The sequence below is a fragment of the Watersipora subatra genome, chromosome 1 (assembly GCF_963576615.1).
Source record: "Watersipora subatra chromosome 1, tzWatSuba1.1, whole genome shotgun sequence".
Classification (NCBI taxonomy): Eukaryota; Metazoa; Bryozoa; class Gymnolaemata; order Cheilostomatida; family Watersiporidae; genus Watersipora; species Watersipora subatra.
The window spans coordinates 77,470,903-77,498,900 of NC_088708.1; the positions used below are offsets into that span (position 1 = coordinate 77,470,903).

The window sequence follows — 27,998 nt, forward strand, 5'->3', positions numbered from 1 at the left end:
TGCAGAAATCATGCTCCATTTTGGGGTATGCAGTGTTAACTACTTGAGTGATTTCCACACTGTAATCATGGAGGTCATGTTTGGGGGTTCGTGATATACTTGGTCCAGCCGATTTCCGACTGCCAATTCAATGTACATCCTTGAGCTGTCATACATTTCTGTAGAATTCCATTCTCTGCCTGATTTGGGTGTAGGTCCATCTAAGTTGGCTCTAAAGTATGAGGTGGTTTTTGCAGTCATCCCATTTGTCGGCAGTGGCCATGTTGCAGAGCTGTGTAATGAACAGTTCGACGTTTACGTCTCTATTAAACTTGGATGGTGGGAACCGCATTTGTCCTATGTTTATCTAGGCTAATTGGAGTGGAGGCCTCTGTCTGACCAAGTCTTTTTTATGATTGTGTCTCGTGTTGGTTGGTCTGGTAAGGCCAAATCCAGAGTTCTGTCTCTGATTTCTTTATTCAGTTATTGGAACTCTTTGGCTGTACTTGTCACTTCTTTCTTGGCATGGTGTTATTTGTTTTTTGCCTTCTTATCTCATTGTTACTACCAATAGAATAAATTTTATTTCTTTTAGTTAATAGTTAATTGCTCTCTAATATTTTCTTCAAAGAAAGGGCAACTCCAAACTACTAGTCCCACTAATCAGAGATGTCATTAATCCTAGGTCTGTCAAAAAAACAGCCAATAGCAGCCAGCCAAGCAGTAAGGTGCAACTAATGCACTTCGCTAGTGCAAACACCAAACGATGGAAAACTGACAGCTGGTGCAATGCGAGTTTCCTGGTGTGTAGGAAAACAAGTAAGTGCACAGGGGTTTAGATCTATGCTGTTGCATAATTGGTCTGCTGGTGCAATCAAATATAGTGCAGCATATAAATTTTTTATGTATTCTGAATCCTGTTGGTGCTACGCTGCTTGTAATATTACTTGTAGTACTTGTAGAAGATATGAGCTAGTAGTGAGTTTTGTGATTGTATTGCATAGAAAGAAGAGCTCTCTAAAGCCTGATAGCATCTTATATAAAAAAAGAATAGAACTAAACACAGACAAGCATTGTAAGAACTTTAGCTATTGGTGAAATTGTAACATAATTAGCAATTGGAAGAAAATACATGAGTAATAAAAATAGTCTAACTCACCTGGTAACCATAATGTAGATAGCAACATGTATAGGACCAAGTACATAAATGTAATGACTACTTAGGTGTGTAGCACAAATACACACAGGTGCTGAATAAATGAATAAACGAGTAATTGAATACACAATAGTAACTGATAGAACCCTCTGCACCTGTAGCACTTCTACCCCTTATATGTCTATGACGTTTGTGTCAATAATTAGTTTGTTGTAGTTAAAAACGAATAAAAAGCAATGTCAAATAAAATTTTGCAGTATATATGACAAAAAAGATACACGCAGAATGCGGTGACATTATAAATATTTTTTACAAATACGTAGTCAATTTTATTGCTTGGAGTCACAAAATAAAGCGAAGCTTAGCCTCTTAAAATATGTGCCGCGATTAGTTAACACCATACCAACCAGTCTTAGGTACTGCGGTTACTTATACCGAATCCAGTATTATCATATGTGGCATAAAGATACCTGGAGCATTTGATTGTGTACTTACGGACAGGTCGAGCAGCGGTTGTTCCAAAGGAAAGATCTACCGCTGCTCACTCGTCGTACCCGGTACTTGTTTCTGAAACGTAATACCGTAATGATTAAATAAGCATTTTCTTACAATTACTTTTTCAACTGTTTATGTAAAAATTTAGCAGTAGTCCTAACATGGACTGGCTAAGGAGAACGTTTGCAACTGGCCCACACTCCATTTCGGTGTATGTCAACTTATTTTTTATGCTTTCTTACTTTATTATTTGCATCTTAAACTTGGTCTTAAAATGTATTCAAGTCACCCATTTATGCCTTGGGGATGTTTGGTCGCTTCTATCATCCCTCCTGATAAAATTGCAGCTTTAAAATTAGCAGCTTGTATTCCATTGTGCATGTCTGCCCAGAGAATAAAAAAAACACTGTCACAGTTAACTGACAGGTATTCCAGCTTCTTCTAAACATTGCACTTTCAGTTGTTATTTTTGCTGCAAGTTTGAATTTTATAATTAGTCATCAGGTTGTAAGGCAGGCACTGATAGATATGACTAGTTATGGGTTTATTAGGTTATAACTTGTGGAAGTTTTATACCATTGGTATAAGCCTAAATGGTTGCAAAAAATACTTCATTATTTTTTGTTGTCAGCCTTTTGAACAGCAGTTCATGAAGAAGCTTGGGCTTTTTCTCAGAGTAACATGCTGTTCAAAAGCTATGCAATGGGCGAAGTAGCTCGAAGCTTCTTGTGCAGGTGTTCTGCAGCTTGTTTCCATTAGTTGATGTGAGTATAATACCCATTCATCAGCTGGGTGACGAGGAGTAGTGATAAGCAAACTGTTGCTGCGGCTTGCACATAGTTCATTGCTAAAGTTAGCCGTCAGATACTTGGGGTAGTTGATTCGGAGTTGATTCTTTCTCTGCTAGTATCACATTGAAAAGATTTTCTTTGAAAGCACAACTTTTATTTGACTCGCCATCATCACTAAATTTCTATGTTATACATTGTTTTGCTTGTTGTTTTCTGCCTAGCTACTAGTGCTACAAGGAGCTTTGTTTTCTAGTTGATCTGCATGGCTTTTCCAATTCACACATGTTGCAGAAAAATTATTTGCCTTCCCTGCTCACGAGTGCATATCTGCAGAGATACCGGAAATTAGGCATAACCTCAGTGGCCCTATTACTATGACTTTACATTGATTCTTGTGTTTTGCAGTGTTACTGGAACAGGGGTGGCAGAAAATGAGAGGGGTTTGTAAATCTTTTTTGATTTGAATTTATCATAACAATCAAACTGGAAAATTTTGAAGTGAGGTGCTAGCATACCATAAAACAGTTTTAATGTAACAATACATTTTGTGTAACAAATATTGTGAACAGGAAATCTCAATAGTTGCAGAAGTAGCTGATGAGCACAAGATACGATCTTATTGTTTTATTGTGATATTTTTGGCTTCTACCTAAATCTGCACGCTCAAATGATTAAATTTTTCTATACAATATTAATAAGTTTAGCATATCATACTAGTTGGTAGTTATTGAGCACAGCCAGTATGTCCATGCAAAGGTGCATCATGTTTGTGAGTCTAAATGGTTAGACATGGGGGAAGCTGAAGCAGAACGATATCATTTGATACTCAAACTGGACACGCTCAATCATTTCCCTTAGACTCACACCAAAAGAGCACAAAAAAGGTGTGAATGGGGAGTCATCTTTGCCACTCCTTCAAGTAGACTTACGAGTGCTCATGTACTTGGGCTATCATTTGTCGCCGAACATGTGGCACGATCATAAACAAATAGCTCTTATCATGCCCTTATGGGCAATTAATATATACACTGCTGGCTAGTGCATCCTATCCTACATTCACCTCTGTTCTAAACAGCTGAAAGGGTTTTGTTACATTGCATTGACTGTATGAGTATTGGATATCACTGATGCATTTGCATTGCATGTGCACAATATCTCTTCAGACATGTACGCAACGGTGTTTAACGGCATATTGATGAAGTCCTACAATTTATGGTCTCACAAAACTTATATCAAACCTTCTAACATTTCAGCAAAATCTGACCAAAGGAGAAGAGCTGTAATTGAATCGGGGAGTGCAGGGTTCTAGTACTTATATAGCATTACATTGGAGGGTGAAATTTATTCACGCTCCACTCATGTTGCAGGACAACATGGAAGCGGTACTGTTTCACTTCACAGCTCCATCCTTCACTTCACTGCTGTCAGCTGTCGCCATATCTCTCTCTTTCTACCAGCTTTTTGCTTACTTGAGACAGCGAAATAGAGTGAAACACCTCTCTGCCATGCCATCGCTTCTTGACTGGCCACTTATTGGCGCTATGCCAGCAGTTGAAAGAGAACCTACAGGTAGGCAGTTGGATACAATAGCTCTAAAAATAATATTAAAATATGTTTGCCAGTAAGTCAATGCAGTAGCAAGTCCTTAGCCAGTTGTGTTTGCTAAGCTTTATCACGCACCTTAGGATCTACAGCTTAGGTAATACTTCCTAATCTAACTAGGTGTAACTTTATCGCGCACCTTAGGATCTAAAGCTTAGGTAATACTTCCTAATCTAACTAGGTGTAACTTTATCGCGCACCTTAGGATCTAAAGCTTAGGTAATACTTCCTAATCTAACTAGGTGTAACTTTATCGCGCACCTTAGGATCTAAAGCTTAGGTAATACTTGATAATCTAACTAGGTGTAACATGGAACCATCATTTCGGTTTGAAGTTTGTTGCTGCTAGGAAGGGGTACAGAGATGTATTACTACTCGAACACCTCATCATAGAGATAAACATTAGAAAGTATCAATAAATGTCATTGCTAGTTTGTACTCTTCATCTGATTTTTGAGAAATGAAGCAAAAACTATTTGCTTAATAATGATGGTTGAATACCATAGCAATCTGCTCGTGTATTTCAGAATTCTTCAATCAGATGACGTCTTTGTGTGACAAGTTTCGCAAGGAGGAGGCATTCTTTTTGCGACTAGGAAATGAATACAACATACAAATCTACACGGCTAGGCAGGTCGAGAAATTGTTGAGGAGTTACGATTTCCTCGATAAGTCTCATCGCTATCAATTTTTGCACAAATGGCTCAACTTTGGTCTTCTGACAAGGTAAAATTTTAGCTCTGAAGTTTTGCGACCAGCCAGCTCCGGGTATGATTATTGTTATAGTATATGCAGCTCAGACTCTTCTCCGTAAGGCTCTGGCTTCTGTAATTAGCTGGAACTACAAAAAGACACCAATTGCCCTGTGGATATTCTTATTTTTCACCAACACATTAGTGAAAAGTTAACTTACCCCATTTAAGTGATGCAATCTATCAATCAAAGATATCAATATAAAGCCAATACATCAAGCTTCAATTTGACGTAATTTTTGTCTTTGTAGACCGACTCAGTCCAAAGATATATTAGTTTGAATGAGATCTTTTCTTGGAACGCTCAGATTTAAGCAGAGATGCCATTATGACGTCTATAGTTGCATTTCGGCGAAGAGACTGTCCGAATAGAAACTCACAACGGTGCAAATTGAACGCACTAGCTGATATGAATAACGAGAGAGACGGGCAGTCGCGTAATGAGTGGCGTCGTTATGACGCTTTTTCTTGGTGATTTACTCGTGATCAAGTTTTATCGATTTCAATCTTTAAAAACATCCTGGGAGTCAGATCACATCAAACATCAAAAACAGTCACAAACGATAGAAAATACCGACACTTTCTCATAAAATCTACTAAATACTTGTGTAAGTTCATCTTTAAAGTGCTTAAACTTGATTAACCCTTCCTAGCCTTAGTTCCTCACTAACCCTTCCTAGCCTTAGTTCCTCACTAACCTTCCCTAGCCTTAGTTCCTCACTAACCCTTCCTAGCCTTAGTTCCTCACTAACCTTCCCTAGCCTTAGTTCCTCACTAACCCTTCCTAGCCTTAGTTCCTCACTAACCTTCCCTAGCCTTAGTTCCTCACTAACCCTTCCTAGCCTTAGCTCCTCACTAACCCTTCCTAGCCTTAGTTCCTCACTAACCTTCCCTAGCCTTAGTTCCTCACTAACCCTCCCTAGCCTTAGTTCCTCACTAACCCTTCCTAGCCTTAGCTCCTCACTAACCCTTCCTAGCCTTAGCTCCTCACTAACCCTCCCTAGCCTTAGTTCCTCACTAACCCTTCCTAGCCTTAGTTCCTCACTAACCCTTCCTAGCCTTAGTTCCTCACTAACCCTTCCTAGCCTTAGCTCCTCACTAACCCTTCCTAGCCTTAGTTCCTCACTAACCCTCCCTAGCCTTAGCTCCTCACTAACCCTCCCTAGCCTTAGCTCCTCACTAACCCTCCTAGGTGTTAGAGCACCTCACTAACCCTCCTAGGTGTTAGAGCTCCTCACTAACCCTCCTAGGTGTTAGAGCACCTCACTAACCCTCCTAGGTGTTAGAGCACCTCACTAACCCTCCTAGGTGTTAGAGCACCTCACTAACCCTCCTAAGTGTTAGAGCACCTCACTAACCCTCCTAGGTGTTATAGCATCTTACTAACCCTCCTAGGTGTTATAGCATCTTACTAACCCTCCTAGGTGTTATAGCATCTTACTAACCCTCCTAGGTGTTATAGCATCTTACTAACCCTCCTAGGTGTTATAGCACCTCAACCGTGTATGTATATTCTTTCTCCTGAACTGTAATGCTACTGGTGCTGTAACCAACTAATGCTGGTAGGTTAATCCTTACAGCAATCTTCATTCCCTACCATCAACAGCATCGAGCAATATTTTACCTGTCACGGTATTTTTAGAATTAAATGTATATATATTATATATATATTATGTATAAAATATGTCAAAGTGGAACTTCACTCTATAAGTGAAACGTTTTATTACTAATAGTTTCATGTGGTACAATAAGTATCACACTCTTCAGACACTATATATATTATATATATATTATATATATATATTATATGGAGCAAATCCAATTAGTCCGAGGATTTAAAGTTGCATCAGAGCTAACCTTTTCTGTAGCTCAGGAAAGAAGTGGAAATCGCGAAGAAAAATATTAACTCCCAGTTTTCACTTCAATATCCTTAAAGATGCCTTGAATACTATGAACAGCCACGCTACAACTTTTCGAGATCTTTTGATGGAGGAAGTTTTTGAGAGTAGCAAGGTGGTTGATATATTCCCTCTTCTGACCCTGCTTTCTCTGGACATCATTGGAGGTGAACGACACAAAACCGGTTATATCCCTTATTTCCTCTTTTTCTCTGCGCTAGTCACTGTTTTTATATTCAACAGTACGCTCAGCTACTGTTTGACTCTGATAACTCTTACACTGTATTTCATATCAACTGTCTGTCTTACAGTGGATTGACTCTGATGACTCTTACACTGTATTTCATATCAACTGTCTGTCTTACAGTGGATTGACTCTGATAACTCTTACACTGTATTTCATATCAACTGTCTGTCTTACTGTGGATTGACTCTGATAACTCTTACACTGTATTTCATATCAACTGTCTATCTTACAGTGGATTGACTCTGATAACTCTTACACTGTATTCCACATATCAACTGTCTGTCTTACAGTGGATTGACTCTGATAACTCTTACACTGTATTTTATATCAACTGTTTATCTTAACAGTGTATTGACTCAGATTTTATGCATAATTTTGATGCTGATCCTTGTTCGTGCAAGGAAGAAATTTTGGTTTTTAACTTAAGTTTTTTATTTTATAATTTTAGCTGCTGAAATGTGTTGTAGAAGCATTTGAATAGTTGTGTAATTTGGGCTTCAGTTAAGCTCGCTGGCTGCTGTGTACTCAGATTTGACAGCTGTACAATAGCTGGCACTCTCCTGTATTCACAAATGTGGTAATATGGATCATCAATATTAATTAGAAAACTAAACTAATGAATGACTAACTAGATCAAACATATTTTTTGTAGAGTTTAATAGATTAATGTTTCAGTTGTTAGATATATTTCAACACTTCCATGCAAATTGTCCTCCATTACAATAATATTTGATCATAGAAAGTTTATCATCTTTATAATTTCTCTCCTTTTTTTAAGTTGCTTTGGAACTTACAAATGTCTCTACTTTTGCAATTTCTCAACTTGAGTTAACACTGTTGAGAATGTTCGCCAGTCTTTAAGAAAGAAATGAAACCAAATTGTTTTAATCAGGTTCATCCTTTCACCTGTTTTTATCAGGGTAAAAGCATTTAAAAACTCTATTCTTCAAATGAATCTCTACACATATTTCACTATGTGGATGATAAAAGGTTTTAGAAAGGTTTTATTATGGTAAATGTTTTTTTTTGATAACTGAAATATATTTCCCCAATTATTTTTTCACCATTTATCTTGTCTGAAAGTTTTTTAGTTTAAATGTTCACCGCGTATTGTTAGGTATATGCTAAAATGTTACAACACGGGTCCTTTGAGCTCTTAAAAAAAGTAATAATAGCACTGCTAAACTTAAAGAGAATAACACACCACTAATAATAGCACTGCTAAACTTAGAGAGAATAACACACCACTAATAATAACACTGCTAAACTTAAAGAGAATAACACACCACTAATAATAACACTGCTAAACTTAAAGAGACTAACACACCACTAATAATAACACTGCTAAACTTGAAGAGAATAACAAACCGCTAATAATAACACTGCTAAACTTAAAGAGAATAACACACCGCTAATAATAGCACTGCTAAACTTAAACAGAATAACACACCTAAACTATTTTGTGAAAATGGTTGAGTTGAAGCAGTCAACTCCTTGCAACTCAACTGGTGCATTCAGAACCAATTGAGTTAATCTGCTTACAGACTAAATAGACCTGTTACAGAAACGGCCATGGGGGTCCAAATGGATGCCCTACACAGCAAGGAATCCGAATATGTCAAGTCTGTTTTGTACACCAAAGATGCTATTGCCAGGAGGTCACGGACGCCTTGGCTTTTTCCTAATGTAATTTTTGAAAATTCACCTTCCGGGCGACGAACTTCTCGTTGTATCAACTTCATGCATCAGTACGCCCATAAGGTAAGTAATAGATCAGTACATCCATAAGGTACCTTAATGTATCTGTACATCCATAAGGTAAGTTAGTGTATCTGTACATCCATAAGGTAAGTTAATTTATCTGTACATCCATAAAGTAAGTTATTGTATCTGTTCATCCATAAGGTAAGTTAATTTATCAGAATCCCCCATTTCATACAGCAGCACACCTACATGTATGTAGTATCTCTGCTGTTCAAGTCTGTCTTTATTTGCTCCTCATGTTTTTCCATAAGATACAGATTGAGTAGTCGTATGCTCACTTCTGACCAGTGTAGGATTGCGGCACTAGCAAACTTCCTACCTTTTCCACAGGTGATACGAGAAAGGAGGGCAGCCATGTCAGGCTCTGCTACCGAAACCTTAAGAAATCAGGCTTTCCTTGACACACTCTTGGATTGTAGGGATGAGAATGGGGACCTTCTATCAGATGAAGACATTCGTGAGGAAGTTGATACATTTATGTTTGAGGTAGAGTTTTTAAGTTGCTGTTACTTGGATTTATCATGCTTCTTCCTTCACGGTCGGTATGTTCCAGAACAACGTGTGAAATGAAACATTCCACTAATTGGAAATTTTCATGAAATAGAAACTAGATTTCTTTCCAAGTATTGTCCTTAATTTTAAAAGTTCAGAAAGCTTAATCTGCTTTCTAAACTTTCACAATTGCTATACATGAAGTACATGAAGTACATGCGCATGTCCTTCTACATGTCATATACTTGTACACTAAATTGTATATATAATGCTGAGATCTGTAGGGGAATAATGAGAACTGAATGGAGGTGAATTGCTTGGGCAAGAATCAAAGAGTAAACATCAATGCTAACTACTTTCAGCCTGAGGATAGTAAAATTATGGAAAGCGCTTATTAGCGATTCTCTGCAGATGAAGGAGGAGGAATAGTGAAATTCCATTCAATAGTTGAAGAGTGGTCTCAAGCTATTCCTAAAATATATAATATTTTTATCGCTGACATCATCCAACCCATTGCTAGGAGACTTTCAAATCAATAGACTATACGCTACCATTCATGTCTTAGAGACGATATTGCTAGTGTATTGCTATACAAATCTAAATAAAGGCCACAGATGGAGGAGAGAACTGCTGTAGAGTCACATGGTGACAATGAAATACACTGTACTGCTGTACACTGTACTGAATTTTTAATGTATTACTCTCCAAACAAAAAGACAACTACAAATTGAAAATATATGTTATTATTAGATGAAGAAACTCAAGTTGTCGCGAGATCCGCAATACAGTCAAGCCTCGATAGTTGAAGTCAGGAAGTAGTAATGATTACGTAGTGTATTGCCTTCTGAATAACCAAGCTTTGTTATTTTTCTCCATCACTGAATCATTTGGCCTAGTTCATCCAAGGACATTAGCTAGTGACCAATGGTCAGCTCTATCATATTTTCTCTTATTCGCAACGCAAATAGTTTTATGAGTTATCCTCTCTCCTAGAAATTGCTCTAGAAATAATATTGTAAAGGTTTTGTGCCACCCTTACTTTCCTCCACTAGTACAAGACTCGGTGCATGAGTTTATACATATATTTTCTGCTTCGTTCATAAGAGTACAAGAATAGTCAAGCACATGCAATGTACAGGCCCAGAACAGCTCTGCCTTCTAACTCAAATGTTCATGCTTATATAGCAGGTAGGCCCCGCCTCTGTTCTACTTGGCTTTGACTCAGCTTTGATTCGGCTCGGCTTTGGTTTGACTCGGCTTTGGCTTGGCTTAACTGCAGGTGGATGCCATCCACAACACACTCTCCCCATTAGCGACTAGGGTCTCTAATTCACATCTTGGGGAGCACCAGTTGTGCCAGGGCCTCATGTTGGTGGGCTCCGTAGCGGAGGCGCTCCATTTCGTCCAGCAGCAACTGGCGCTCTTGGCCTTCCAGGTGTCCTTGTCTCAGGATTGTCTGCATGGTTTCCGCAGCCCTCATCCAATCCTGTGTGTCTTGGGCCAACAGCCAAGCTCAGCTGCACTGAGTCTGCAGGAGAGTCTGGCTACCCTGGGTCCGTCCCACTATCTCGACCAGCATGCGGTGTCCGGATCGGTCCAAGGCCGTCTGGCTCCTCCTGGTTGAGGCTGGGCAAATCCGGGCCGGGGAATGAGGCTGCGTTCTGGCCTGCTGGGTTCCTCTTCGTGAGCTGCGGCGTCTCCTTACGCTATCGTAGGAGTGCAGGCAGCCATCGTCAGGGAGCCCCGCATGTTCTCCTAACAGAACTGCTCTCAGGTATCCTGGTCGACCAGATACACCACCGGCTCTACTCCCCCCTGCCGGTGAGTAGCGTCGTGTATCAGCATCTGGTCTCGTGACACGTGCTGCCAATCACAAGGGCACATAAACACGGCGTAGTTCTGCAGCACATGAAGGCAGATCCGCCGGGTGCTGGTCGCAAACTGGCAGATCCGCCAGCTCCCATCCCTCACCTGCTCTTCCACCTGCGTGACAGTCCGGGCAGACAGATACTTGATTGTCCTCACCCCTGTCTTCTTTCGTGGTCTGTTCTCCTCCGGCTCCCTCACGGGTGTACTCCCCCTAATCGCAACAGCTGGTGGAGAAGAAGACAACTCCGGTGAGGGGGCTGATCCATCTCCTCTTGGTGCGTATAGCAGCCACCCAGCACTTCTCTTCTTCCTCCGGCAAGGTTTCGTTGAGCAAGGCCTCCACTCCCTCCTCTATTAAGGTTGCATTCAGCAGCGTCTCCACTCCCTCTTCTGTGATCTCCAGTATGGCAGAGTCCAGTCTTCGTGCTATGTTGAACTCCGTACTATCCCCCTTGTAGGCCATCACGTTTGCCGACATTGGCCTATCCATCCCTTCTCCAGGTTCGCAATCACAAGTTAATTGTGACCGAAGTCAGTAGCTCCTGTAGTGATGTGTTTCCTTCGCTATCCATCTTCTCGAGTGCTCTAACGTTGTCCAAAGAAAGTGAGTGCTTTAAAAGAAAAGTTATGGTTGTGTCTGTAAGAGCCGGGGGGCTCCTGGATCGAACGAGTGCCCTACCCAAGTAGAATGGAGTGTTCCACCTCAGAGGTCTTTCCTACGTCGTCGATGTCCGTACTGAACACCGTGGCATACCGACTCAGCAGGGAGGCCAACCTCTCCGTCTGACTCACCCTTCACAGTGCGGTTGGGCCGACTGAAACAACTTTTTAAGGTGAGCCGGAATTTCATTGGCTGAAATCGGACCGGCTTCGTACAATCAAGGGGCTGTTTTCCTCGACCTGTGGGGTCTTCACCCCCGTGTATGTGCCAATTGTGGTTCCAAACCGGAAGGTCATTGGCCAGTTCGTCGTGTTCATACAACGGGTGATGACCTTTCCCTTAGGTCCTGGCTGATTAAGGCTACTTGCCACTGGCGGTCTGTCGGGAAATCCTTCAATCAGCCCCATGGTGCAGTAATTCCGTGTGGTGATGCGACAATGTATTGCCATCTCCGTTCGGGCTGGAACCACCACCCCCTGATCACCTGTACTTTACTCCGTAGCAGTCGTCCAGTTGTCCGTTCAGACTAGCTGCCTGCCATCCACTCGGACCACTGGTTATTCAAAATCGAGAGAACACTGATGGGCCATGAAGAATGGTATTCCCAATATGGCATCCTCGCTTAGACGACTGACTACAAAGACCTCTTTCGTCTTCACGTCCCTCAGACGAAATGTCGACCGGATTATCCCATAGAAGGGGAGCTGTGTTCCGTCAGCCAGTAAACTGTGGCTGTCACTCTCCTTGAGCCGGTCTTGCGCGGTTTCTAGCAGTCGGTCAAAGACCTGCTTATTTATCAGGTTTGTAGTGCATCTCGTGTCTAAGAGAAACTGGATGGGCCGCCCCTCCACTTTTCCTGGAAGGAAATAGCTAGTGGAGTGAGGTCGGCTGAAGGCTTGCGCCCTAGTGGTGTTTTCCAAGACGTCTTCCATGAGGCCTGGAGGACCTTCTTTTTGCAGTGGGGCGGGACCAGTCCTTTGGGCTGTCCCACATCTGTGGTAGACCCGTGATTCTTGCGATTGCCACTCCCAAGGTGGGGAAGGTGCCGATCCTGCCGCTTTTAAGGCAGGCTTCCAACTGTCCTGTCCGGTGGGGATGGTTTTCGATGTCTGGGGTGGAGGAGATTTGGGGGTCATCCTCCTTCGTTTCGGGCTACAACCTTGCCGCTCACACAGAGGGGTGTAGGCGGTATCCTGGATCAGGAAAGCGTCAGGGCTGACCTCACTCAAGGACTGACCTCACTCAAGGACTGATAGTAATTTCGTGTCTCCACAGGCCCTTCTCCGTACGCAATGCGTACTAGCCTTTCTATACCTCCATAGCATGCTCCTGAAGTATCGTTCCTTCCTCCCGTCTAAGGGCATTAAGCTGGCTTAGTGCCTGCCTAGCAGATAGCCCGAATCTTGCCCGGAGGGCATTGAAGATTGTCTCCTGATCCTCGGCCCGTCCACAGTCCTCAGCCTGTCCGCCCAGTGCTTCTCGGAGGTGCAACAGGGTTGCTCCTTCCGTCCACCGGTTGGCGTCGGCTACCTCCATAAAGCGAGTAATAAAATACTCTACATCCCCTTTCCTGTGTACTGGGGAGTCCTGAGCCCTTGGCATCAATAGCACCCGTTCTAGTGCTTCGACTAGTCGGTCGGGTCCTGAATCGGCGCTTCGTGCTCTCCTATTGGCCATGTTTGGCTTTCAGTAGGTTTCTGCTCCCTTCCCAGAGCAGTACCTCTACTGAGTCTGTGGCCGTCGGCTCCTTCCTGGGTTTTTCCTGTTACCAGAAAGTTCTTCTAGTGGGAGCAGCGCGGCCTCCTTAGGCAAGTCCTGTCGAAGCCTTCAGTAGGTTTCTGCTCTTAGAGCAGTGCATCTATTGGGTCCGTTGCTGCAGGGCTTTCCACAGCTCTCTCTGGGTTTCTTCCTGTTGCCAGGAAGTTCCTCCAGTAGGAGCAGTGTTGCCGTTTTTCAGGCAAGCCCAGTTAATCCAGAATCCAGTGATCCGATGCGAGTCTCGTGGTGGAGTTCTTGGGATCATCAGAGATCCCACTGCTGCCACCAATGTAAAGGTTTTGTGCCACCCTTACTTTCCTTCACTAGTACAAGACTCGGTGCATGAGTTTATACATATATTTTCTGCTTCGTTCATAAGAGTACAAGAATAGTCAAGCACATGCAATGTACAGGCCCAGAACAGCTCTGCCTTCTAACTCAAATGTTCATGCTTATATAGCAGGTAGGCCCCGCCTCTGTTCTACTTGGCTAGGCCTGGCTCAGCCCAGCTTTGACTCAGCTTGGCTTGGCTTTGGCTTGACTCGGCTTTGGCTTGGCTTAGCTGCAGGTGGACGCCATCCACCACCATATGATAAGTTTCCTTAACATTGTAAAATCAAAATTTATGCATCATCTGACAGGTTAATCTAGAGGATACTTAGTGTCTGTAAGATGTATGACTGTTGTAGTGCAAAGAAAAACTATAATTACTGCATTAGGCATAGTGAACGGTGACTAATTCTCTCATCGTATATTACTCAGGGTCATGACACCGTGTCATCTGCCCTTGGCATTACAACCTACCTCCTTGGTCTACATCTAGAAGAACAAGAAAAATGCTATCAGCAGCTATTGGATATTGTGGGTGAGTTTTATTTTTTCTTTTTTCCATTAAAAGAGATTCGCTTTAGGTTAATATAGAGGTTGCACAAACTTCGTGAGGCCCCTTACTAGTGATAATTGCACCTACCACTACTCGTCTCTTTGTCGAGATAAATTTTTCTATACTGGCTAGAAATTGTGATATGAAGGTCTAAACTCTAAAGAGACTGCAAGTTCATGCTGCTGTATTTGGAACATGCTGCTATTCATATGTAGTATATATGCAACATGCTGCTGCTGTCCAATATGATAACCTCAGTTCTTGGGGTGTGCCTAGCTTACATAACAAGAAGCTATTGATGTTTACAGGGACTCCAAGAACTCTTACCATGAATGACCTTTCCCAGATGACTTACCTTGAATGGTGCATAAAGGAGTCGATGAGGATTTATCCACCCGTACCATTTGTTGCACGAGACACAGCAGCTGATATAGAAATAGGTGCGGAGTTGTTTCCTTGAAGCCAACTCATTTATTAATCAGATAGGTTTAGTCAAACTGAGATTTGTAAAATAATTTCCATTAAGCTTATCTCAAACTCGTATACCATAAAAATTTTTTAACTAAATTTTAGCATTTGAAAGTGTACGGTTTGTGGTTAGTTATAAATATGTTACAGATATGTTATATATACGTTATACATTGTAGATACGTTATATAAGCTGTAGATGCTGGAGATATGTTGTAGATATGTTGGAAATATGTTGGAGATCTGTTGTAGATATGTGGGATATATGTTGGAGATATATTATAGATCTGTTGGAGATATGTTATAGATATGTTGTGGATATGTTGGTGATATGTTGTAGATATGTTGAAGATATATTATTGATACATTAAATATATATTGCAGATCTGTTGGAAATATGCTATAGATACGTTGGAAATATGGTGGGGATATGTTGGAGATATGTTGTAGATATATTGGATATACGTTATAGAAATGTTGGAGATATGTTATAGATATATTGGAAATATGTTGGAGATATGTTGGAAATATGTTATAGGTATGTTGGATATATATTACAGATATGTTTTAAACTTGTTAGATATGTGTAAGAGATATGTTATAGATGTGTCGTTGATGAGAGTTAACAGCACCACTCTACAACAGCCATATAACAAGCACCTGAGCATATTTCGGTTGGAATTACTTGAAATGTTGTTGAATTCTTACGTCTATTTTAGCCGGACATAAAATTCCAAAAGGTGCTGGTGCGATCGCTGTAGTCATATCAGGTCTGCACAGGGACCCATCCGTGTTTCCTGAACCTACCAAGTTTGATCCACACAGATTTTCTCCAGAGGAAAGCGCTAATCGCCACCCGTATGCCTACATCCCTTTTAGTGCTGGACCAAGAAACTGCATCGGTATGTTACGTTTGTTCATTACTGTCTCTGGTAAGGCTGGAGTCCTCGTTTGCTCACATTTCATGGCCATCATTAATCTTTTAAAACCTGTTTAAAATCTCTTCAACTCCAATAGGCATTTAGGTAGCGGTCAATTGATCCTAGCTAACTGTCATGCTTTCTTGAACACTTGTCACGCAATGGTCTGGGGAATACCAACGCAGGCTTTTCTTTCAATCTCTTGCTGGTTTTGCAGCAATATGAACAAAAATGTGACCGTAAAAATTCATTGAAAGCTCAGCATCTATATATACAAGCTGAATACGCGGCGTTGCACGAGTAATAGCATAATTCCCTAATGAATTTGAGTAACTTACGTATATTGTAAGTTACTCAATATAATAAACTATATTACATATAGTTTAATATACATGTATATTATGGGCATTAGTTAAGTCATGCAAACTTGCTATAAAAACTGAGTTTGCCTAGAATATGTTATTAGCAAAATTGTCTTTTTTCTGAAGAACTTTACAAGACCTCCACTAGGTCTTATGAGGGTTGCTAGCTTATCTTCATCTCAGGCTCGGTAATGTTCAAAAGCTAACCATGACAAGCAAATACATGTACAATGAGTACAGTAAGTTCATATAGTGTGGGTGGCAGCGCTGGCAATTGTTGAGTTCTACTTTTTGTTTGGATCAGGCTTTGCTATCACGTGGACAAATTTTAGACACTTCAGCTTTCATAGAAATGTTTCACATCATTCTTCGATGTAATATCAGCTCAACTCTTTTTAGGTCAAAAATTTGCGATGATGGAGTTGAAAGTGGTGATGACAACTATTTTACTCGCATTCAAGATCAAGTCTGTTCAAACTGAAAGCGAATTGAAGCTAAATCCTGGGCTGGTCCTTCAACCCGACAATGGTGTTTTAGTGGAGCTCACACCAAGACTACATGACTAATTCATGAGGCTATAGCTTAGTTCACACGTTGCAATACACACAAGTGTACTTTAGTAGGATTGTTTTCCGTCGCGCATGTTGGCCACTCTGCTCCTGTGATCAATAAGATCATTCGTCTGCCTTATCTTATGACAACCACATAGTTGCCCTGCCAGGCTTTCCTTGTCAGATGATCAGCTAACTAGGAGAGACACGTGAGAAGGTTTGCTAATGTTCTTGTGCACTGCTGCTGCTGCTGCTGCGTACAGGAGTTGACATTCCTTTTTTATTAAATGATTAAATAGATGGGAGTCAGTAGCTAATCAGCTACGGATAATGTTGTCCATAAATTGGATGATCTTTTTAATATTTAGAATTTGACATCTATATTGTCTAAATTTCTGTGATTTATCTAAAATGATTGCCAAAGCCTGTTTTTATGCTACTGCATCTTCACGTACTTGCTATGCTGCCTTTCATTACTATGATAGAGGATTCGTACCATAACTGACACCTACCATAACTGACTACTATAATACCATAACTAACTACTACTATAACTGACTGCTACCATAACTAACTACCGCTATAACTGACTGCTACCATAATTGACTACTGCTATAACTGACTACTACTATAGCTGACACTTACCATAACTGACTGCTACCATAACTGACTACTACCATAACTAGCTACTACCATAACTGACTACTACCATAGCTGGCTACCACCATAACTGAATACTACCATAACTGGCTACTACCATAACTGGCAACTACCATAACTGAGAAGAGTTTTACCCATTGTGAGCTAACATCGGTAGTAAATAAAATATATTGTCTATTAGTTATAAAACTAACCTTTTTTATGTGTTTCTAAGAACTTTTTAAACTGATGTTTGACAGGAGATTCATCACAAGGTTTAAGCAAAAGCGATATGCGTTATAACGAAACAATTGCTGTGCCATTTATGGGCTCTCTTGTGATTTTTCCAATTCATATTTTTGATAAACGCAGCACAAAAAATCCTTACAAAATCGAATACATATGAGCATAAGTATGTTCAGTCCTCGCAACAGTATGTTCAGTTCTTGAAACAGTATGTTCAGTCCTTGCAACAGTATGTTCAGTCCTCGCAACAAGTGTATTCAGTTCTTGCAACAGTCTGTTCAGTTCTTGCAACGGTCTGTTCAGTCTTTGCCACAGTATGTTCAGTCTTGCAACAGTATGTTCAGTCTTGCAACATTTTGTTCAGTCTTTGCAACAGTCTGTTCAGCCCTTGCAACAGTATGTTCAGTCCTTGAAACAGTATGTTCAGTCCTTGCAACAGTATGTTCAGTCCTTGCAACAGTATGTTTAGTCTTTACAACAGTATGTTCAGTCTTTGCAACAGTCTGTTCAGTCCTTGCAACAGTATGTTCAGTCCTTTCAACAGTATGTTTAGTCTTTACAACAGTATGTTCAGTCCTTGCAACAGTATGTTCAGTCCTTGCAACAGTATGTGTTGAATATGTACTAGTTGTTGACATTGACCACAGTCATTATCTTGTATTTGTATATAGCCGTTGTCAGACTCTTTGTTCATAATGACTTACTCATCTGTTATGTAATTCTTATGTAATAATCCTTTTACACTCTTGTCTCACTTATGTAGTAAGTCAGTTGCTGTTTAGCTTTCAAATATACAAGAATAACAGGTTATGGGCCCAGTCAGGCAACCAAAGAAGCTGTACATGAGTTCGATACCTTGGAACTGAATCAGAACTTAGATTCTATCTCTCATTCTACAATGGATAGTGATAAATGGAAAATAGATAAGATAAGTTGGACAGTCAGAACTATCAGACATGGAAGTACCAGATGAAACACATTTTGCTGGTAAAGGATCTATACGATATCGTGGATGGTACTGAGAAAGCACCAGAAAGTTCGGCTGATCAAGCGCTGAAAACTGCTTTTAAATCCAGGTATCGTAAGGCTTTCTCAGTAATTGCTCTGTCTGTTAATACTGAACTTCTCTACTTAATAACAGATACAGAAGCACCTGATGTAGCATGGAAGCGGCTTCAAAACCATTTTGAATGTAATACACTAGCAAACAAGTTATTTCTTAAGAAACAATATTTCAGAACAGTAATGAAGGAGGGTAACCTGTAGAACAGCACTTGAAACACATGAAAGGACTTACAGATAAACTCGCCGTTATCGACGCACCAACTTCTGAAGAAGATCAAGTAGTCACGCTCTTAGGCAACCTTCCAAACAGCTATGCTCATCTTGTAACAGCATTAGAAGCAAGAGTAGACAACTTGAGTCTTAAGTTTGCTCAGCAGTCATTGATAAATGAAGAGTTGAAACGCAATGAGCAAACCTCAAATGAATCTAGTTCTGCCAGTGCATCTGTCTCCGCATTGGTGTCAAGAAAGCAACTTAGAGCCAGAACACCAATTATCTGCTACAACTGTAATAAGCCTGGGCACAAGTCACCAGAATGCTCAGAGGACAGACGCCGACAGAACGCGCAGTTAGTAAGTGAATGTAGAAAAACTGTATGTGAAAGTGGCAATGACTGTGTAGGCAATGAATTTACATTTATCACTCATCGTGGCAACACATTTTCATTGCACAGTTGCTCACCCTGGCTAATTGACTCTGGAGCATCGTGTCATATGTCACCTAACAGGGAAAGTTTTAATAGCTACAAGAAGCTAGAACAGATAGAAATGGTCGGCCTAGGTGATGGTCGAACAGTTGAAGCTGTGGGAGTTGGTGTTGTAAAGGTGATGCTAAAGCTCAATCATAGAGTTCAATGCGCAGCTGTATTTTACAATGTACTTTATGTCCCTCAGCTAGCTAGCAATTTATTTTCAGTTCGAGCTGCCACTAAGAAAGGCTACATTGTTCGGTCAGATATAAAAAAGATAACGATTTGTGAGTTTCTAGCCGCAATTCCTAAATCGGTTGCGGAATGTACACAAAAATAAATTTTGGCGCCTACAATATAACTGAACGTTGACAAGGTCGTTTCTACGGAACTACAAAACTGCTAATGCTAGTTGTACCGCGTAGTTGTAGGAGGCTGTTGTTGTAAATGGTTTTTAGTATACTCTTGAATAGGGCTTGTACATTGATACTATTATTATTACAAACTATTACATATGTACTACATTGCAAAGCAGTTATTTTATATGACTACAGCAAGTTTTGGCTTGCCCATAAAACAGTTATACTTTTTCTTCTAATTACAATACAAATTAGAACCTGACTTTTCAGCAATTATTAGCCTAGCTACAAAACAGTTATATTTCTATTTAATACACGTTAGAACCTGACTTTTCAGCAATTATTAGCCTGGCTACAAAACAGTTATATTTCTATTAAATACATATTGGAACCTGACTTTTCAGCAAATATTAGCCTAGCTACAAAACAGTTATATTTCTATTAAATACATGTTAGAACCTGACTTTTCAGCAATTATTAGCCTAGCTACAAAACAGTTATATTTCTATTTAATACACGTTAGAACCTGACTTTTCAGCAAATATTAGCCCAGCTACAAAACAGTTATATTTCTATTAAATACATATTGGAACCTGACTTTTCAGCAAATATTAGCCCAGCTACAAAACAGTTATATTTCTATTAAATACATATTGGAACCTGACTTCTCAGCAAATATTAGCCTGGCTACAAAACAGTTATATTTCTTTTTAATACACGTTAGAACCTGACTTTTCAGCAAATATTAGCCCAGCTACAAAACAGTTATATTTCTATTAAATACATATTGGAACCTGACTTTTCAGCAAATATTAGCCCAGCTACAAAACAGTTATATTTCTATTAAATATATATTGGAACCTGACTTCTCAGCAAATATTAGCCTAGCTACAAAACAGTTATATTTTTATTAAATACATGTTAGAACCTGACTTTTCAGCAAATATTAGCCTAGCTACAAAACAGTTATATTTCTATTAAATACATGTTAAAACCTAACTTTTCAGCAAATATTAGCCTAGCTACAAAACAGTTATATTTCTATTTAATACACGTTAGAACCTGACTTTTCAGCAAATATTAGCCCAGCTACAAAACAGTTATATTTCTATTAAATACATATTGGAACCTGACTTCTCAGCAAATATTAGCCTAGCTACAAAACAGTTATATTTTTATTAAATACATGTTAGAACCTGACTTTTCAGCAAATATTAGCCTAGCTACAAAACAGTTATATTTTTATTAAATACATGTTAGAACCTGACTTTTCAGCAAATATTAGCCTAGCTACAAAACAGTTATATTTCTATTAAATACATATTGGAACCTGACTTCTCAGCAAATATTAGCCTAGCTACAAAACAGTTATATTTTTATTAAATACATGTTAGAACCTGACTTTTCAGCAAATATTAGCCTAGCTACAAAACAGTTATATTTTTATTAAATACATGTTAGAACCTGACTTTTCAGCAAATATTAGCCTAGCTACAAAACAGTTATATTTCTATTAAATACATGTTAAAACCTAACTTTTCAGCAAATATTAGCCCAGCTACAAAACAGTTATATTTCTATTAAATACATATTGGAACCTGACTTCTCAGCAAATATTAGCCTAGCTACAAAACAGTTATATTTTTATTAAATACATGTTAGAACCTGACTTTTCAGCAAATATTAGCCTAGCTACAAAACAGTTATATTTCTATTAAATACATGTTAAAACCTAACTTTTCAGCAAATATTAGCCTGGCTACAAAACAGTTATATTTCTATAAAATACATGTTAGAACCTGACTTTTCAGCAAATATTAGCCTAGCTACAAAACAGTTATATTTCTATTAAATACATGTTAAAACCTAACTTTTCAGCAATTATTAGCCTGGCTACAAAACAGTTATCTTATTTCAACTTCATGGACTTGAAGAGCAAGTATTAGACTGGCTACATAAAAGTTTTATGACATTATACAAACTAAAGCTTAGAGTTATGAGAAGGTATTATCATTGTATGTTGTATGTAAAAGTTATATACTATTTAGATTTACATAGCATTTCTCAACGAAATATAATATGTACCAAATAGAAAAACCATTGAAAAAGTTGAATACACCAAGTTGCAAAATTGTGTAAAGAAAAAGTATACACTGAGTACAGCTGAGTACACACTGCCTTGATGCATATTCCACTAATGCAAACAAACTGACTAGAAATACAGGATGGCTAAACTATATAAATGTATGCAACATAAAAGTTAATAAAACAGTAGTTACTACTGGATCAGGGCATCAAATAAAAGGTAATACACTATAATAGTCCAGTGTGAACAAACAATAAAATTTTGTTTTAAAACATATTGAAGATATGCCAGTTATCCACATACATGTGTACATTGGAAAGCATAACAGGAAAGCATATGTTTAGCTATGCGTAATGGATTTTTCCATACCATAATATGCTGGAGATGGCCTACTATTGTCATCTTTTGGAGTCAACTTCTTACACCATGACTCGTAAGCTTCTAGTACAGCTGGACTCAGTCTAATAAGTTGCCGACTAATGACCGGATAGTCAGAGCTACTCTCTTTAAGATAATATAAAATGGTCTCATTTACCATCTGAATACCATAATATGTTCCAGATATATGCTCCTGTCGACAATGTTCGTAATCTTCGGCTGGAACTACATTAAATACACCATAACTAGTATGGTGTGTTTTATAGCGCTTCAGGTACTTGATTTTATAATACATAAGCTGAGCATCTAGTGAGACAGCAGGAAATTCCACAGGGTTTTCTGTAAGCTCCTTGCCATTCCAGTTGGTAGCTTCATGATCTTCTGTTGTCGTGAAACACTTCACTGCTCCAACTCTGGTGGATTCTTCCTTGGCTATTACACAAATAAATAAATAGAAAACATTACAGACTACTCCACAAAGTTTTGATCTAGTTAACCCTTTGCTTCCAAAATCCATAAAAGCCCGGAATACGAGCATTGTCTCAGCGTACGGATCTCGAAATAATTCGGCCTTCGATAGACCTTTTTTAAAATATATTATTTATTAAAAAAACAGCATTAAAATGAGTAATTTGATCAATTTCCGTCGGCTTTGTAATACTGTTTTGAGGTTATAAATAATACCTAATACGCATGTGCAAGCAATACACTTTGCAAAGATGTGTTCTTTTATGGAAATCTATTCATCATGAACACACGCGGTTGTTCAAGCTCTGCTAAAAAAGTTTGTTTAGAGAAAGACATCGACTGGTTTGGAAATGAAGAAAAGGATACCAGGTTGGAATAATGTGGGGTAGACGATGAAAGTGAAAAATAAGATCAACAGGGTGAATTGGATTGCAAAAGTGAGAGTGAAACGGCCGGCGATGAAACCGGGAGTATTTACGGATTTCAAAGAGGAGCTGACTTAAAACAAAAAAATTACATTTTGCTGACAGCTTGGCAGGAGTAAGTTCGAATTTTTAAACAGGTAAGTATTTTTAATATTTAAAGCTTTTTATAACATCGGCCATTATAAATGTTATATTTAACGAAACGAATAAACATGGCCTCCAAAAACATTGCGATGCTTCGGAGCCTGTTGATGGTAAAGATATTTGGCGAGTTATTTATTTAGTTTTGCATATAAGTATTTTTAAAAAGCCTACTCTGTTGTCTTACTGGTCCACAATCCTTTATTATCTACGCTGATTTTTAATAAAATTAAAAATAGAAAGAAAAATAGAAGCAAGTTTACTTTCTACTGTGCATTTTGCTGACAATTTTGAACAGCCTGCTAGCAATAGATTTTTCAAGTTAGAAGATCTTTTTGCCATGATATGCGACCGGTTATATTCTGTTTCACTGCCTGGTAAATTCATATCTATAGATGAAAGCTTGCTGGCTTGGAAAGGATGACTTGGACAACCAGTTTCTTTGCAAACTCTTGCAAACATATGACACTGTGCAGATGCTTATCATAAACCATTTTCACAGAGTTATTGCTTCCAAAAATGTATTTGTTATCGATGTTTTATGATAGAAAGGTGGCAACATTGACACATCACAATGTTGATAGAAATATTCACAGACGAATAACTTTGCAGGGACGATCTACAGGGAATAAATGGCTGCCTGTTGAGAAATTTCTAAGCTTTCAAATGCATATTCATTTATAGCTCTATTCCAATTTGCATGTACGTTATAGCGAAGTTTAGGCGACATTGTCAGGCCTCCATTTTTCGCTGGTCTTTTGGGTCACGCACTGAGAATTTCGAGTGGTGCTCCCGCAATGCATCGGAGCTCATAACTCCACTTTCAATGCTCTTTGACGACCAATTTTTTTTGCAAATTGTTGAGAACCTATGAATCCGTGCATGTATTATTTATACAACATTGCCAATTACCTTTATCAATTAGGAAAATACAATTGAAAATGGTGTATAAAAAAAATTAATAGCTTCAACAAATTGAGACTTTTGCTGGAAAGCATTTGCAAGCTATCTGCATAGAAAAATATCAGCTTGTAGAGAAATTTCTCAGCTTTCCTATGCATATTAATTTATGTAACTATCAGAATAGTGATGTAAGTTACTGCAGTTTTTATGCAGTCATGCCGAAGGCTCAAATCGCCCTAGTAATTGCCTCCGTACGGTGGTATTTTCCCGGCCGTAAGCGCGCCGTAGCCAAAGGGTTAAGAACATGCATTAGATATATATAAAGCAGGTAATGTCCATAGATACCAACACTATACTATTTAAAGATATCAGAATAGTATTCTCATGCTCTAGATTGGTGAACACAGTAAAATAATTTTTATGTATTATTATGATACAAATATAAAACTTGTTAGCCTGAATGTGACTTACATCTTCAACCTACCTGCTTCAATAGAGAGCTTGATATCCGCCAATGCTCGACCATCTTCCTAACATAAATAAAGACAACTGGTTAAAAACGAAATTCAATGCAAAAATGTTAAAAAGTTGTTAGTTCAGGTTGAGAAAATTAAACCAAATAAGTGAGGAAGTATCTTAACATCTATTTACATACAAGATATACAGATGTGCTAAATCTGCTGGGAATAGTTATTGTTTCACATACCTTTATACTTGCCAATAATTCTTTACGGTATGTGGAAGGATTTAAAGACATATCACCATCTTTTCTATTTTCTAGCTCAAACGATTCAACATATCGTTGCGCATGCTGAAAATATTAATAACATTATAAAAATGGAGATTCTTAGAATTATTCTTTAGTAAGTTTACAACAACAAAAATGTGCCGAATATCTAGAAAGTTCAAGATTATTGCATAACCCCCTACAAGGAATCACACTAATTTTGGTGAAAAAAAATTGTGGTTAACAGTGAAAATTGACAGAATAGGACTAGGTTCCTTAGTAATAGTTAATGTGTAGATAAATAATCCAACCAGACATTTCCTACTAATAATTGTTGAAGTCTTGAGACCTCTACGAATGAGAGTGTCACTCACCTTGATAACATACAGTCCACAGCTTCACCTTGGTAACATACAGTCCACAGCTTACACAATCTTTCTGTTGCATAGCCGTCACAGCATGTTGTCACTATCTGTCACAGCATAATCAGCAAACCTCTCATCAACAGAAACAAGCTTCCTGTAAATATTGTTGCTAACAGTGAGCTTTTGGATTAAACCATTTATGCTAGAATGCAAAGGCAATAACTGTTGCTTTTTGTAAGATTTACCGACAAACCTAGTGAAGAATTTCATGCTCACCTTTTTTCAATGGTCTGTTGTCCTTTGTAAGAAAGAGAGTCCATTGAATGAATTTTTCAAAGTTTCCTATCTACCAGCTGCAAACAGAGTACCGTATACAACTTGTATATAAAGCTATGCAAGCTAATGCAAGTTGCATGTTATAGATACACGCAGAGCAAGTATTTCCGTGTCTACAAAACAGTTACCTTATTCAAGTTACATGCTATATAAAAGATGTGCTGTTTTAAATTTTTAAAACAATTATAATAACTATGCACAGCCATGCAACACTAATTGTTCTCAAAATTAATATCTTGACATAGTCTTTTAGTATAAAAGTGCAGCATAAGAATACTAACCATTAGGGAGTAATGACTTCGCTCAGAATCATGTCTTGGTACTATAATAATGTCAGCAGGCTGGTCTAATGCGTTAGTGAGACTATCATGGATCAGTAGAGCATGAAACTGAAAATAAACATTTGATAAAGATAAAAAAGTTAACGAATAATACAATATGGCAAAATCTTTTCTGCTCCGTTAAGCGTTGCATAATAAGTTTATAAAATATATATTTTGTTGATGTAGCAAAAATTATGATAAAATTAATCCCATGATGAACTTTTACCGCTGATTAAATGAAATAGAGATACTTTGACAGCATCACGTCACATCAACTTTAGATCACAACCTCAGAAAGACATACCTTGATTGTTGATTTCGACTTGGAAATCGCCAGTTCTATGCCAACATCTACCACCTAAAATAATTAAAATAAAATCTAAAACTTGATCCAATATTTCGAAGGAAAATTACAATTAGAAATTTAACAGACTGCACTAGAAGACACTGTTGCCACACAAACTGTCATCAAGAACATAGTTGCTTATAAAACATCTGTCTAGGATCTATTTTTAGCAGCGTAACATTTTATTAAGAACAGTAAACCTTTTTGGTATTTTTTCAATGTATTATGTTTTTATCACTCTTTTATATGTATACCTTATATTTCTAGTATCTAGAATAAATCTAGACATTTCCAGCACCAGCAAAACACCAGTAACCATTCTTTAATGCCAGTAATCATTCTTAATTTACAAGAAGAAGAGTTTTGACTGCAAGCGTGCAGCACAATGCTGGCCCACGATGCCGCGCGCATTAAAAATGCAAAAAAGAAACAAATATTGCCCGCTAGAGCAGGACGTTTAACACTGATGTCAAAGGTTTCTTTTAAAAACTATACAAAACTATTTTCTTACGTCAATGGTACTACTGATTACATATAATCGCCAACACAGCTACACAGTTTTCAAACCGAGTTAGGAACTGCGGTCTAGAAACTCACAAATCGTTATCTTTTTTATATCTGACCACATTGTTCAGTTCGGCCATACTCGATGTTGGATTAAAGATGCTAGTGGTCGAGTTAGGGCCATGGGATCATTAGCTAATAAGCTGTTCAGTCTAGACTGTGTACAAACTGAACAGCTAATTAGCTAGTGATCCCATGGCCCTAACTCGACCACTAGCATCTTTAATCCAACATCGAGTATAGAACTAGTACATTCCGACGTTTGTACAATGGAAACAGAATCAATTGGAGGTAGCAAATATTTTTTTACTTTTATAGACGATTTTTCTAGACGCTGTGCTGTGTATTTTCTTAGAAACAGATCTGAGGTGCCTGAGAAGTTCAAAGAGTTTGAAGCATATACAGCTAACCAATCTGGAGAAACCATTCAAATACTGAGATCAGATAAAGGTGGTGAATACTTGTCTCAAGAATTCACTGACTGCTTGAAATCTAAAGGTATTTATCATGAACTCACATCAACCTACTCACCAGCACAAAATGGTGTTGCTGAGCGAATAAATAGAACTCTGTGTGAAACAGCACGTTCGATGTTGTGCCATGCTAAATTGTCAAAGCAATACTGGGCTGAGGCCATTTCTACTGCTGCCTACGTTAGAAATCGGCTTCTCACTTCACACAAGAATGATCTCACACCATATGAGAAGTGATATGAACGCAAACCCAACATAGACAATCTAAGGGTGTTTGGATGTATTGCTTACGCTCATGTTCCAGATCAACTGCTACAGAAACCCGACAAGAAGTGCCAGAAGCTAAGGTTTACAGGATACAGCAAACAGTCAAAGGCATACCGCCTGCTTGATGAATCGACTGGTAAAGTCACTACTAGGCGAGACGTGGTATTTGATGAAACGAACTTTACAAACACCGTTAAACCATCATGTAACCAATATACAAAGCAGAAATCTATTGTTGTTGAACATTCAGTAAATGAACAGACAACTCCTAACTTCTCTGGACAATGCATTGGTGAAGGGCAACAGCGACGCTTATCTGCTCGCGAACGGAGACCTCCGGTTCGCTATTGAATTGAGGAGTATGTAAGCCAGGCTCAACGTGTCAAAACTATGTGGAAGTGTTGAATATGTACTAGTTGCTGACATTGTCCACAGTCATTATCTTGTATTTGTATATAGCCGTTGTCAGACTCTTTGTTCATAATGACTTACTCATCTGTTATGTAACTCTTATGTAATAATCCTTTTACTCTTTTGTCTCACTTATGTAG

At 38.7% G+C, this 27,998-nt stretch overlaps 2 protein-coding genes across 4 annotated transcripts in view; one reads left to right on the forward strand and one right to left on the reverse strand.

Moving 5' to 3' along the window:
- The first annotated feature begins 755 nt into the window (after positions 1–755).
- LOC137386105 (cytochrome P450 4V2-like) overlaps positions 756–27,998 on the forward strand; it is a 47,610-nt gene continuing 20,367 nt past the window's right edge. The window contains exons 1-10 of one of the 3 annotated variants that reach the window (XM_068072790.1): positions 756–798; positions 3,789–3,990; positions 4,551–4,749; positions 6,644–6,840; positions 8,485–8,681; positions 9,015–9,170; positions 14,227–14,329; positions 14,656–14,787; positions 15,535–15,717; positions 16,497–17,257. In XM_068072790.1, coding sequence (XP_067928891.1) covers positions 769–798; positions 3,789–3,990; positions 4,551–4,749; positions 6,644–6,840; positions 8,485–8,681; positions 9,015–9,170; positions 14,227–14,329; positions 14,656–14,787; positions 15,535–15,717; positions 16,497–16,663 — 1,566 coding nt within the window. In that variant the 5' untranslated portion in view covers positions 756–768 and the 3' untranslated portion in view covers positions 16,664–17,257. Of the gene's footprint in view, positions 799–3,787; positions 3,991–4,550; positions 4,750–6,643; positions 6,841–8,484; positions 8,682–9,014; positions 9,171–14,226; positions 14,330–14,655; positions 14,788–15,534; positions 15,718–16,496; positions 17,258–27,998 lie in introns of those variants that run through there. The other 2 variants (XM_068072791.1, XM_068072793.1) reach the window with 2 other exon arrangements.
- LOC137386109 (uncharacterized) lies at positions 21,570–26,452 on the reverse strand. Its single transcript, XM_068072805.1, has 8 exons — positions 26,398–26,452; positions 26,102–26,155; positions 25,756–25,863; positions 25,415–25,491; positions 25,148–25,292; positions 24,753–24,857; positions 24,531–24,576; positions 21,570–22,541 (listed from the first exon to the last, which is right to left on the reverse strand). Exons 6-8 carry the CDS (start codon positions 24,801–24,803, stop codon positions 22,072–22,074), a joined length of 567 nt encoding a protein of 188 aa, XP_067928906.1. The 5' UTR covers positions 24,804–24,857; positions 25,148–25,292; positions 25,415–25,491; positions 25,756–25,863; positions 26,102–26,155; positions 26,398–26,452; the 3' UTR covers positions 21,570–22,071.

Coding starts and splice junctions, on each gene's coding strand:
- LOC137386109 (XM_068072805.1), bottom strand. CDS start 24,803: ATGTCTTTAAATCCTTCCACATACCGTAAAGAATTATTGGCAAGTATA. Junction 24,577..24,752: donor AATTATTGGCAAGTATAAAG/GTATGTGAAACA, acceptor TATTTATGTTAG/GAAGATGGTCGAGCATTGGC. Junction 22,542..24,530: donor CAAGCTCTCTATTGAAGCAG/GTAGGTTGAAGA, acceptor TTTGTGTAATAG/CCAAGGAAGAATCCACCAGA.